Genomic DNA, 11,844 nt, shown 5'->3' on the forward strand with positions numbered 1-11,844 from the left:
TGATTGTTTCATGACTGCTGATGTAGCTTATTGTAGTGTGAACTGGCATCTCTGCTTCATTCAACATGATGATGTTGAAAACATAGGTGGATATAGAAGTTGGAATATGATTTGCAGTTTGAATGGCAGTGGGTGCTGGTTAAACTACACTGACATGTGAGAGCTTTGCTTTGCCATTGCTTTTGGGCTGTACAAGCTATTTGATTCTGCTTAGTAGCGGGTTTCAAGCTGTTTTCTGGTTCATCTATTACTCCGTTGGATTGGAGTATTACAGCTAACATCAGTTCTGGCTGCGGTCATTCCGGCAGCTTATGACTGCTATTGTGTATAAGTGAATTAGGCAGGAGAAGCCTGGGAGTGAGCTAGTTTTACGTGGATGCCCTGAATCTCCTGATACCTAGCCTGCCTTTGCTTCTGAACTCAGCTGGTACACACCCTTAAGAGTCCATTATGTTTGCTGCAAATCATCTTGGACCAGAGGGTAAATCTAACAGCTCTTGAATTGCATTTTGAAAGCTGAAGTTGCATCCAGCAATGAAGCCTCTTGTCATTTCTATTATCTTCTTTTTTGGATTTTTGTGCCGGAGCATGTCTTTTATACTAAAGGTGTTCTACATGTCCGCTTCAAAAAAGAAAAAAAAAGGCTAGAGCTCACTCCCCGTCAAGTTCACACGCTGTTCCTCAACAGAAATTTGTAAACGTCAGGTTATTCTCCACCAATTTTTCTGGAATCAGGCTGCTTTTCCACAGTTTTTCTTCCCATATCCCTTGCGGATCTTACCACCGCAGTTCCATGTCCATTCAAACACCGTTACATCTGTTTCGGAGTTCAAAGTTAACCGAACTTTTAAGTTCAATGCAGCCCTGCCGGTGCTTTGAAAATAGCGTGCAGATGCTTTTCTGGAAGTATTCCATTCAAACATCACAGATAATTCAAATAAACTTGACCAGTTAGAGTAATGTCAAGAATACAATTTAGTTATGCATCCAATTATAATATATATGTCAGAAAACTAACATATATATGGAAATTACCCTCAAAAGACTAAAATGGGAGGGTAACTCAAGCAAAATGAAAGCACTTGTACAACACAAAATAACATGAAATGCTACACATATTCAAGCTGAAAGAGCAAGTGTAAGCTTCAGGGTAGCTGATTTTGGCATCAGCGTTTAGCAGTTCTTTGGCTCTCTCAGCTTATCCCAACTAGAAAACAACAGCCTCAGCAGAGAATAGAATACGGCCTTGATGCAAGATATTATGAAGTTCCAACATGAAGATGGCCAGTACCATGGATATAGCAGTCGAAAAAACAGGCTTATGAAATGCCGAGGATACCGTCCAACCTGTGGCGGACAATTAATATCATTGCCAAAAACATGACAGGTATGCACTAGGAATGTGGGATCATGCATCAACTCAAGTTTCTTTTCCAAGTCAATAATTATTCAGGCATGATAAAAAAAAGCTGTAAATGCACCTCATCATCTCAAGGATCGTATCATTTGATACAAATACCACATTGCATAAAAAATGACTTGTTGATTATAAATTCAATACCTAAATATGCACTTTCATGACAGTTCATTAATGAAATTTGCCAAGTAACTGGGTAGACGCTACTAGCAACCAGGGAAAAAAGCACTCACGGGAAAAAGCAAATCCAAAGCATCCCAGGCAGCATGACGGACAGCTCTAGTGGGATACATTGGACCGCCCGGAGAAGTAAAGCTATACAAACATGCCTTTAATCTTGTACTTGTGGTCATTCTCAATTCCATGCCTGCAGAAATTAATTACACTACCCTACTCAGAATAACGTGCAATTATATCAGGTCAGTTCAATGTTAGACACTATTTTTTGAAAAGAGATGAATAATACCACCTTGGAGAACTTTAATTTGTGAAAGGTAATGCAATAGAACTGGCTCCACCTTTAACTTTTGAAGCTGACAAGCAAAAGAATTTGGAGACCATATGAATACGCAAATGTATTCTCTACAGGCAAGAAAGTAAACCCACTCATCAAAAACAAATGCCCTGAGGACTGATTATAGAATATACCTGATCTGCAAGTTCAATAACAAAGAAGTCTGCTGGACCACCAACCAAGAAAGCATTTGGAAAAATAGGAAATTGTTTTAAGAAGCTGTCGATCTTGTCAACTGCATAGACCATATAAGAAAATGACAACCCATTTGTTGTTCAAGATTGAATCTATACAATCTATACAGCTTACCTGAGTTGTAAAAGAGTATGAACCTTGAGAGTAAAAGAAACAGTTCCCTCTGGGCCTGATTTAATGGAAGACTGACATTATTTTGCAATGCAAACGCTGTTCAAGGAAATTTTCACTACATATGCCAACTAAATGATAATTTCAAAGTCCACGCCATAATATTTCTAGGCGTGCAATCAAAGGCAAGCATGCAGAACAAAAAAGCCATGTAAGAGTGAAACATCAATGCCTGACCTGCACTGGAATTCTGTTCAACCGCATAGGCTCCAAGGCAACTTCCTCAAGGAGATACTGAAATTAACAGGGACAAAGGTTAAGGAGGAAGATGAAATAATTATACAGAGACCGTAATTCTACCATGTATATCCAGTAGGAGGGATTACATTACATTGTTGGAAGGACACTTGCCTGAAATAGGGACTGGAAATGCCTTTTGTTTGTTTGGATGTCAATCCTGCAAAGTTTTACCAGGTTCAAGTCATTGTTGCATGCTTGGAATGGGAGAATAGAATATGCAGCGATATATCTTCAACCCAACAACATGGAAAGGGAAAATACGTTGTTTGTCAAATCCAAGTGTACGATTCTACTGATGGCTTGTTTGTACAGTAATTAACTGGACGTGCAACTTTTATCAACAGCACTCAATAATATGTGAAACTTTACTAGAAACTTATGATATTAAGGCACTCCAATAATTTGGTTTGCCATGTCTCCCTCTGAAAAAATGGATTTTCAGTGGTGGTACCAAATTTTGGATGTGAGAGATCCAGAAATTTGGTTCAAGATAAAAAGAAATGAAAAGGCAAGGACGGACTCAGCTAATGTAATGTTAAGCCACTTAGAAATAGGTTAAACTGCCAAGGAGCAAAGGTTTCAATAACAGCAGGATATCAGGAATTAAAGTTAGCACAATCAAACAACTTAAGAGGTTGATGGAAATACCAGAAGCTAAATGAATACCAAAATTCCTTTTCCTTTCTTCATTTCTTTTTTCCTGAACCATTTCTCCAATGAATGGTAGGACACCTTAACCTCCTTTCTCTTGTAAAAATATAATCCCCTTCACAGAATGGCATATACCACTTGCTCTAAGCAGTTAGAATTTTAATTAGTTGCGATCCAATAGTCAAAACACCAATTTCCCTAAACTAAATTGATTTCATATTTCAACCCAAACCCATCTGGAAAGAAGAAGAAAAAGAAAAAAACATATGAAGTAAATAGAATTCTGAATCCCGAAGAGTGTCACCTTCAAAATTAACAATATTTCCCCATCTATATTCAGGAAAAGAAAAGGCAAATGGAGAATAAAACTCAATTCCTTTAATATTTCATGTATTGATCAACATGATAGACAGAGTTCCCAACATTCATTAGTAATTAGCAGCCCAATTCAACTTCAAAATCCTTTGATTCCTAGTAGCCACTAAATGACTACCATCCAAAGCTTGCTGATATTCTTACCACAAAACATTTGTAGCACCTTGAACAAGAGCAGATGAGAAACGAACAAGTACTTCAGTATTATCCAGCTGAGCTTCAAAAAGCTGCAGAAAACATGAGTGCAACTCGATGTTATATGGTCACCACTGATGGAATATAGAACTATAATTTCCAATAAGATTTTAATGTTTCAAATAAATCTGGATGGTCAACAATAAAAAAGAAACATAAACTTTCGAATTGCATTCATGCAACCCATATGATAACCTTCAACCACACACACATCTGAATTCAACAAAAACACAGATTCAGGAAATAAACTTAACTAAATTATTGCTCAAATGTCAAACCACTTATTTTCTTTTTAAATAGCAACACCTTCCCAAATCAAGTGAAAACCCAAAATTGGTATGTCATTTAAGCCCAAACTTGAATATAATAACTTCTAATTTTGAACAATAACACATAAATGATGAAACAATGTCTAAAATGATGAAACAAGGCCTAATCTAACCGTAGAAGCCACAAAACATGGTTCGCACATGTTAGGAATCTCTGCCAAAGATCCAAGACATGTCAAATGTGAAAATAGCGTCTACCCTGGAATACAAGACACTATTGGTATCTCTTAAATCCACAATTTATGTGAATAGTGGTTAATAATAGCAGTCGTGCACCTTAAGGAAAGAATTTGAAATGTAAAGAAATCTAGCATAGATTGAGAAACAAGTATTTTTTTTCTTTTTCCTTCACAGCTAAAAGAGAAATTTCAACCCCTTTTCATTTCCACGTTTTCCATTGCAAGCAATTCTATATTATATTTCATCAAGTTTGGAACAGTCAAAATTACAACCTGCCAGAGCCTACACTGTTTTGTCATTGGGAAGTTCAAATAAATTGCATTGCAACGAAGGAACAGCAAACAATAAATCAACTTGACGACCTACATATGCAACGAATACAGACAGCAGCAAAGAAGAAATCTTGAGAGGCTTCCTTGCTTGACATTCAACAAGCAACCAGGCGTGGAAAATATGGGTTTATATCAAGCTCTCAAAAGACTTGTTGTGTTGTGATTCTTTGTGGATGGAAAAGAGAACAAACATTACTGGAACTCAGCCAAGATTGCATACCCATTTATGGAACAAAAGAGAGAAAATATGTGATGCAAATGACTGGCTCCAGAGTTGGACAATCAAATGAAGAATTTGTTTTCCACTCTCAGGCACCCAAACATAATAATCAGCAAGCACATCGTAAAAGCACAATTGGCCATCAGCAGCATCTTCAGCAGGAGAAATTTCATCTTCTTCCCTGCTGAAAATTATACCTGTGTTCGATGTCAACGCAAGAAAAAATCCAGTGGTTATGGAACAATAAAAAATGTGCATAATATAATAGGAAAAAATGAGAAACAACAACAGCCCATTAACACAAATTGATAAAAACATCTAGTTTTAACTGACCTCGAGCGCGATCATCAACTTCCAAAGCAATGTCAGCAAACAATTCTTGTAACAAGTTCGGTCTCTGAGATGCAGAAGCTAGTGCCTGCAATTGGTTACTAAAACATCACGTAATTTTTTTCTATGAAATAAGGACACTCAATCTTACTCTGTAAAACAAACATTGGATTGATTCTCAAGCAAGAAATGAAAAAAAAAAAAAACCCACCCACCCTATAGCCCTCTAGCTAAGCAAATTCTCTATTAGGACAAAAAATTATCAAATCTTGATTTAAATCTGAGTGTAAAAAACTTTCCTTAATCCGCTTGACTACATGATGACGATGGTAAACAAAAGGATCCAAAATAAAGAAATGGAAAATAGAGTGCAAGAGAAGGAAGGAACCCTTTGCAGCTTTTTCTCGATTTCAACGGTGAGAGCCTTCAGATAAGATGAACTTCCAGTTCCTGGCGTCGTTAAACTTGTCTTTTCCATTTTCATTTCTTTATCTAATTTACTATCTTAACAACAATCTTCAACCATTGGATCCAAAAATCTCCCTCCCTAGCCTGATAAATAAATTCCGACCCAAGAAAACAATCAAATTCTCGTCTCTTGCGAAACTAAACGAGAAGCTTCTCTTCCTCCTGCATTCAATTCAATAATCTAGAACACAGCTTCTTTTTTAATTTTTAAAGGGGATTAAGCGACGTGTCACTGTTTGGTCTTGACGAGACCGGGCACGTAAGTTACAATAATGCTTATATTGCTCGTCCAAGGTAACGGTGGTCGCTTTGGATTATGTTAGGAGGATAAATTAGGAGTTAATTATAACTTAGCCCCGTAGTTAATCAAAACTAATGAATTAGTCCTTGCGGTGTAATAAATCCTTAAGTAGTCACTCGACATGTTGATTATCATCAACCATTCTCAATAAGTATTTTTTCTTTTTGTCCAAATACACCTCTTTTCCTGATAGAATCTTATCACCTTACCTACTCTATCTTCATCTGTCTCTTTAAAAAAAAATAAAAAAATAAATAAAATTGAATAAGAACATAATTGATGAAAGCAAGGAGCTGTGGATGAATTTAGAAATATAGGGTTTTGATCAAGTTTATAGAAAACCCCACAAAGATCTGTTTTTCTTTTTTCTTTTTAAGAAAAAAACAAAATGACAAATGCACAAAGATATTGAGAATGACGAATTTGAATAACACGAACATAATTGAGCACTAGTGATTGAGAAAAAAGGGGCTTTAAAGGTTTTGCTTTGTGTGTTCGCAAAGCAAAGCTTACGGAGAAGCAATAGTTTCTTGTCCCCAAGAGATGATCTTTTACCTTGGGGTTCATATTGCCTTGAATTCACATGGGGGCTTTACGACTTCCAAGTCCTGATCAATGGAAGATACCTCCACCAGCTGCTTATTTTCCTTTTAGGCAAAGAAAGGTAATCGATGCAACAACTACCCAAACAGCACTCACATGTTCCTTCTGCTATGAAACACTGAGCAATGGAGAGGTGCAATGCATATCAACATAACTAACACACCAAATTAATCCGACAGAAATACGCCTAGCTTCTTACAAACCCCAGAAGCTCCAGAATCAATTTTAGCAATTAGAACAATTTAGGATGGCATTCAAGAACGTCGAGGATTCATGGTCTTCACCGATAATTCTGCTGCAGTCATGTGACCATATTATAGACTGATTTTTGAGAAACTTCGTTTGCATCTGAGTATAATATATCATCTTCCAACTTAAACTGCAATGCAGCGAAGGTTTCACAATCAACAGGAAATAAGACCACTGTATAACCACTCGACCAGTAAGTGTAAGGTGATTTGAGAATACAAGCCGTCTTTACATAACATAAATTGGAATGTGCACACTGTACAAATGGTCTGCATACCATAAAATGCAGAGCCAAGCGAAAAATCTTAGGAAGCAACAGCTACTAGAACCAAAGTACACACAAAATGAATAAACTCACCAACCCATCAGTGTTCTTCTAACTTTATCCACAATCTGATTTCTAGCCATCATATTTGATAACTGAAATTCGCAGTTCTCCTCGAGAAGAAATCTGTATATCTCCCATTCACGATCAGAGGTTGAATACCTTCCTATTTCAGCCTAAGAACCAAAATTGCAAAGCGTTAGAAATATTTCACTGTTTATGGGAAACTTTAGAACTGAATTCAGATTTCCATCTGCACTTGGCAACTGACATGAAGTTATCAGCCTCTTCATTATAATGTTGTTCTATTATATTAATAATAACAGTTGCATCAGAGATAGAAGGAAATAGGATCAGTAAATTGCTTATAAAGCATTCTAGTGCCCTAATTCCAAGCCACATTGGAACTGTCCTATGCATTGCATAATTTCCCATTCAAAAACTCCAAGGCAAGTTGAATGAAGATGCAATGTGCAGATGCATCTTTGAGTTTTTCTTTCTAATGCAATGACTTCTTACCGAAAATATGCAGATCCCAAGTGCTTTTAGAGCATGTGTAATATCATAGAATACTCTGGGTCTTCCCTTTCCAGATAGCTCGACTGGATTAGCAACTAGAAGTTCAGTATCTGGTCCTCGGTTTGCTATAACCACACGTAATGGATGAAGCATTTCAACCTTCAAACGAAAACACAAGGCACTTTGCTTCTCAGGATCCACTATCTTTTTTCCATCCTTTTGCTGAATAAATAGGTCTAAATCACGATGACCATTGGTCACCAGTGAGAATCGACCATAAGCTATCTGTATCAGAAAAATAGCAAACAATATGGGCGAATAAAATGACAATATTATCCTTCTCTGCATCAATGCACTAAGTGCTAACACAATTTCAAGAAGGTAGAAGATGGAATAATCTGATCATAACGAATTTGGCTCAGCCTTCCATGTAATCCTTCTTTTTATAATAAACCCTTCTTTTTGGAAGCTATTGCATTTCAATGATATGCATCTTTTCACATCTAGTTCTAAATTTTGCTGCTGACCCCTTTATTTAGGGGAAGGGGTAGGCTGGTGTAACAGTCCTATCTTTGATTTACTCCTATTTAAATTTAAAGTAATCATGTTAAGATAATTTAAATTTGAATTTGTTTGAATTTCTTTTCTATTTAAATAGATTTCTAGGCTACAAAAAAAAGAGGATGGAAAAACTTATGGGCTTTCAATTAAATCATAAGAGAATTGGACAACTTTGAATATGCTTTTATAGAGAACCGGACAACCTCAAATATGCTCAGAAACTATCTTTTTTCTTTTATGAATTAGGTCTTTGTAGTTAATCTCTTTTAATTCAATAAAAGTGCTCTTGTTATCATCTTGAATTATCAAATTTGTTACAATTGGTATCAGAACAGTAGATCCATGATAACAAGGATATCATAACTTATTAAAGCAGTTGCCTGCATGAAACAACAGGAGGAGCAACAACTACGCCGACAAACTCAACAAAGAATTTTGAAAGAACCAGTGCGGCAACTTCAAAACAAGTTAGCTAAAGGAACCTATCTAATCTAGAGGGCAAGGTTTTTAATGGGGGTAGAATTGTGACAGTCATAGCCTTGATTTACTTCCATTAAAATTTAAAGTTATCAGATTAGAATCTTTAACATTTAAATTTTAATCTGTTTGAATTTATCTTCTATTTAAATAAAATTATAGGCTATGGAAAAAAGAGGATGAAAAAACTCATGGGGACTTTCTACTAAGTCATGGGAGGAATAAACAATCTCAAATATGTCCTATGAAGACCTGAGCAACCTCAAATGTACTCAAAAACTATCTTTTATCTTTTTTTCAACTACATTTTTGTAATCATTTTTTTTAAACTCAATAAAATTACTATTACTATTAACCTAAATTATCAAGTTTGTTACAGCTGGGCCAATATAGAAACCTAACAAGTTTAGGTAACTGGTGCTGTCTTGTCAATGCCGGCACAGAAACATTCGCAGCATGAAATGATTAAGGGCCCATCCTAAGTTCACCATAGTGATAAACTTAAAATACTAACAATGGACAGAATCTAGTTAATCCTAAAAATATATATTGGATAAATATGGTGGAAGATGCAAATCCATACCTGTATATTGCAGTCTTTTAAAGTTCTCATCACATCATAAAGAAGACCCTTGTGATCAACACAATGCACTTGAAGCAGCGTATGAGCAGGGCTCAGTGAATTGTCTATCATTACATCTGTCCTTTTCAATTTCATCATATCTGGGCTAAGAGCTCGTGAATGGATTTCTTTATCTGATATCTCACAATGAAATAATTCATCTGCAATAACAGGAGAAAGAGAAGACATGCCCTGAAGACATTCATACTCGGGCCCTGCCAATCGAAGTTCACAACTGATACATGATTCACCTAGTACAGCATGCAATTGTTCACATGTCTCATCTTGTCGTTGCTTTGTGTGTAATAGCTCCCTGTAACAAAATTTTGGAATAGAATGGAGATTAATACACCCACAAAATCCAGCCCAGACTCCTGGGTTTTTAATTACAATTGATCTCATGATCGATTCAGAGAAGTGTTCAATGACCTGATGGACATCAGACAGAATCTAGCCATATCTTCGACTTCCACGAACAACCATTCACTTCACTACGAAGTATAGATCATCATTCTTATCATGTCATTGTCAATTGTTCATGAAAAAAATTGGTAGGTCAGCAAAAACTTGGGAAGAACCATGCCATAAATAGGCACGGTAGATGATAGGTTCCAAGGATAACAAAGTAGCTGCCATCTCTATTCACTCAAACTCCATAACAAAAAACCAAGGAAGTACTAGCTTACGTTACCTCAGCCCTCAGTAACTCAAGGCCTAAGATATGCAGTGAGTGGTTTAGACAATTTTTCCATTGACTTGAATTAAAAGGCAGGACAGAATTCTCCTTATACAGTAGAAAAAATCAAGATTGACCCCACCCAAGACAGGAATTCGAATAAATTCCAAAAGAGAAAAATCTTACAGTTTATCAGTAACGAAAAAGAGGTCCAAGACTCTGCCATCTGGGGTTGTAGTAACTTTGACCCTCTGGATTGTTAGCTCCAGCTCACACAAAACCTGATTAACATCTAACAAGAAAAACATTTTCAAATTGCATCAGAGATAGAATTATCATCATCAGACTAACCCAAGGAAGCAGTAAGCATAGACGAAAGCAAAGATTAAAAAAAATAAAAATGTACTCTATTAATTACCATGCAGCAATCCTTTCCTGTCGAGACTAAAGAACTTCAACAAGTAAACCGGACAAGACTTGGATTGCTGCTGGTTCCAGTAAAAGGAGACCGAACATGAAGGGCATACAGATAAAAGTCTGTTCTTCAAATGAGTCCATCTTATAATGGACCGTGAGTGTGGAACCACCCAGAGTACTATGTAGCACCATTTCCCATCAGTTGAAACATCTGCTCCATAATTATCACTTCAATAATTGTAATAATTAATTAATAAAAACAAAACCAAATAATATTGGTAAGAATAACTACCTCCTTTGGTAATGTAAAGTCCATAGTCAAGAATTACATGAAAAATATCGCAGGCAAGGCCGGTCTTGTCGGGACAATTAACGGTGATCACGTGAGGATCTCCTGCCTTCTTTCCTTTCTCGATCAAAACAGCGTCGTCGCTTGGCACTTCCATCTCCTCCGGCAAACCCCGGTCAAAATCAGATTGTGTTTTCTTCTGAAGGGCTTGACTTTCTAGTAAAATCTAGAAACTGGAAAGGCTAACAAGGGGAAAGAAAGATGGAGGGGGAGGGGGAGGGGGAGGGGGAGGCTGTTCCTTTTTACTATTTTTAGTTACAGCTAATGTGATTACAGAGACGAGAGAGAGGAGGCGATCCACGTTATGTTGATGAAGATAGTTAGATTTTGAATTTGCTTTATGAGTTTGAATTTTTTTAAAGTTATTGAAGAGATTTATACAGTGATTAATTTTTAGAATTTGTTGGTCGGACAAAATATATATATATATATATATATATATATATATATATATATATAATTCAGTTGTTCGGTCAGCTTACATACATTACGACTAATTTCTAGATTCATTAAACACCTTGCAAGCCCAATAAACAAGTAAAACATCACATTAATAACAAACATACACACAAAAATTCGAACTAGAGTGTGAGATAAAAAATTCCCTGCCAGAACCATGAACATGGATGCATGTGGCTATATTTTGCTTGTGATGATTGTCGGTTACTTTATTATTTTTTTTAAGTTTTAATTGAACATGTTTTATTATAAAATCACTATTAAATTCCTAATTTCATTAGATTTTATTATTTCTATCAAATTATTTTTATCAAATTTAAATAAATAAAGATTAAAATATTTTCCAATTTAAATATGAAATTCTAATAAATTAAGTTTTTTTAATTAAATCCTGGATAATTGATAGATACAAGAATATATAATATATGATATTGAATTATAATAAACCATATTAAAAAAACATGTGCAACATATATTATTCATATATTATTGTAATTTGTTTAGTGCATAATGATGATGCAGGAAGGGATGGTCGTTTCCCTTCCTTTTTAAGCTTTAATTGATTTAAAACCTAATTAAGTCAGGTTTTATTAATCTCATTAAATTATTCTTATTAAATCTAAATATATATGAATATCGAGATATTTTTCAATCTAAATTCGTGATTTA

The 11,844-nt window shown here is 35.6% G+C and overlaps 2 protein-coding genes across 4 annotated transcripts; both read right to left on the reverse strand.

Annotated features, from left to right (window-relative positions):
- Positions 1-929: 929 nt before the first annotated feature.
- On the reverse strand, positions 930-5,945 carry LOC7485719 (uncharacterized). 3 transcript variants are annotated; one of them, XM_024592314.2, is made up of 11 exons: positions 5,538-5,915; positions 5,153-5,237; positions 4,820-5,016; positions 3,708-3,790; positions 2,649-2,694; positions 2,475-2,531; positions 2,241-2,295; positions 2,066-2,166; positions 1,884-1,950; positions 1,651-1,784; positions 930-1,347 (listed from the first exon to the last, which is right to left on the reverse strand). In XM_024592314.2, exons 1-11 carry the CDS (start codon positions 5,631-5,633, stop codon positions 1,174-1,176), a joined length of 1,095 nt encoding a protein of 364 aa, XP_024448082.2. In that variant the 5' UTR covers positions 5,634-5,915; the 3' UTR covers positions 930-1,173. The 3 variants fall into 3 exon arrangements, with proteins under 3 accessions (XP_024448082.2, XP_024448087.2, XP_024448094.2); XM_024592319.2 differs by having other exon boundaries at positions 1,887-1,950; positions 5,538-5,913; XM_024592326.2 differs by lacking the exons at positions 1,651-1,784; positions 1,884-1,950 and having other exon boundaries at positions 5,538-5,945.
- Positions 5,946-6,925: 980 nt separating this feature from the next.
- LOC7485718 (ACT domain-containing protein ACR9) lies at positions 6,926-11,048 on the reverse strand. Its single transcript, XM_002298333.4, has 6 exons — positions 10,660-11,048; positions 10,369-10,578; positions 10,137-10,242; positions 9,236-9,587; positions 7,615-7,899; positions 6,926-7,271 (listed from the first exon to the last, which is right to left on the reverse strand). The coding sequence occupies exons 1-6, from the start codon at positions 10,811-10,813 to the stop codon at positions 7,125-7,127; spliced, it is 1,254 nt and encodes a 417-aa protein (XP_002298369.1). The 5' UTR covers positions 10,814-11,048; the 3' UTR covers positions 6,926-7,124.
- Positions 11,049-11,844: the final 796 nt, after the last annotated feature.

Source organism: Populus trichocarpa, chromosome 1 (genome assembly GCF_000002775.5).
Source record: "Populus trichocarpa isolate Nisqually-1 chromosome 1, P.trichocarpa_v4.1, whole genome shotgun sequence".
In the NCBI taxonomy this organism is placed as follows: Eukaryota; Viridiplantae; Streptophyta; class Magnoliopsida; order Malpighiales; family Salicaceae; genus Populus; species Populus trichocarpa.

What these genes read in the sequence shown, in the direction of transcription:
- LOC7485718 (XM_002298333.4), bottom strand. Translation starts at nt 10,813, where the DNA reads ATGGAAGTGCCAAGCGACGACGCTGTTTTGATCGAGAAAGGAAAGAAG. An exon ending in CAGGAAAGGATTGCTGCATG is followed by an intron (nt 10,243 to 10,368) that starts GTAATTAATAGA and finishes TTTTCTTGTTAG; the next exon opens with ATGTTAATCAGGTTTTGTGT. An exon ending in TTTTTCGTTACTGATAAACT is followed by an intron (nt 9,588 to 10,136) that starts GTAAGATTTTTC and finishes ATTTTGTTACAG; the next exon opens with GGAGCTATTACACACAAAGC.
- LOC7485719 (XM_024592314.2), bottom strand. Translation starts at nt 5,633, where the DNA reads ATGAAAATGGAAAAGACAAGTTTAACGACGCCAGGAACTGGAAGTTCA. An exon ending in AATTAAAGTTCTCCAAGGTG is followed by an intron (nt 1,785 to 1,883) that starts GTATTATTCATC and finishes TAATTTCTGCAG; the next exon opens with GCATGGAATTGAGAATGACC. An exon ending in CTTTGGATTTGCTTTTTCCC is followed by an intron (nt 1,348 to 1,650) that starts GTGAGTGCTTTT and finishes TGTCCGCCACAG; the next exon opens with GTTGGACGGTATCCTCGGCA.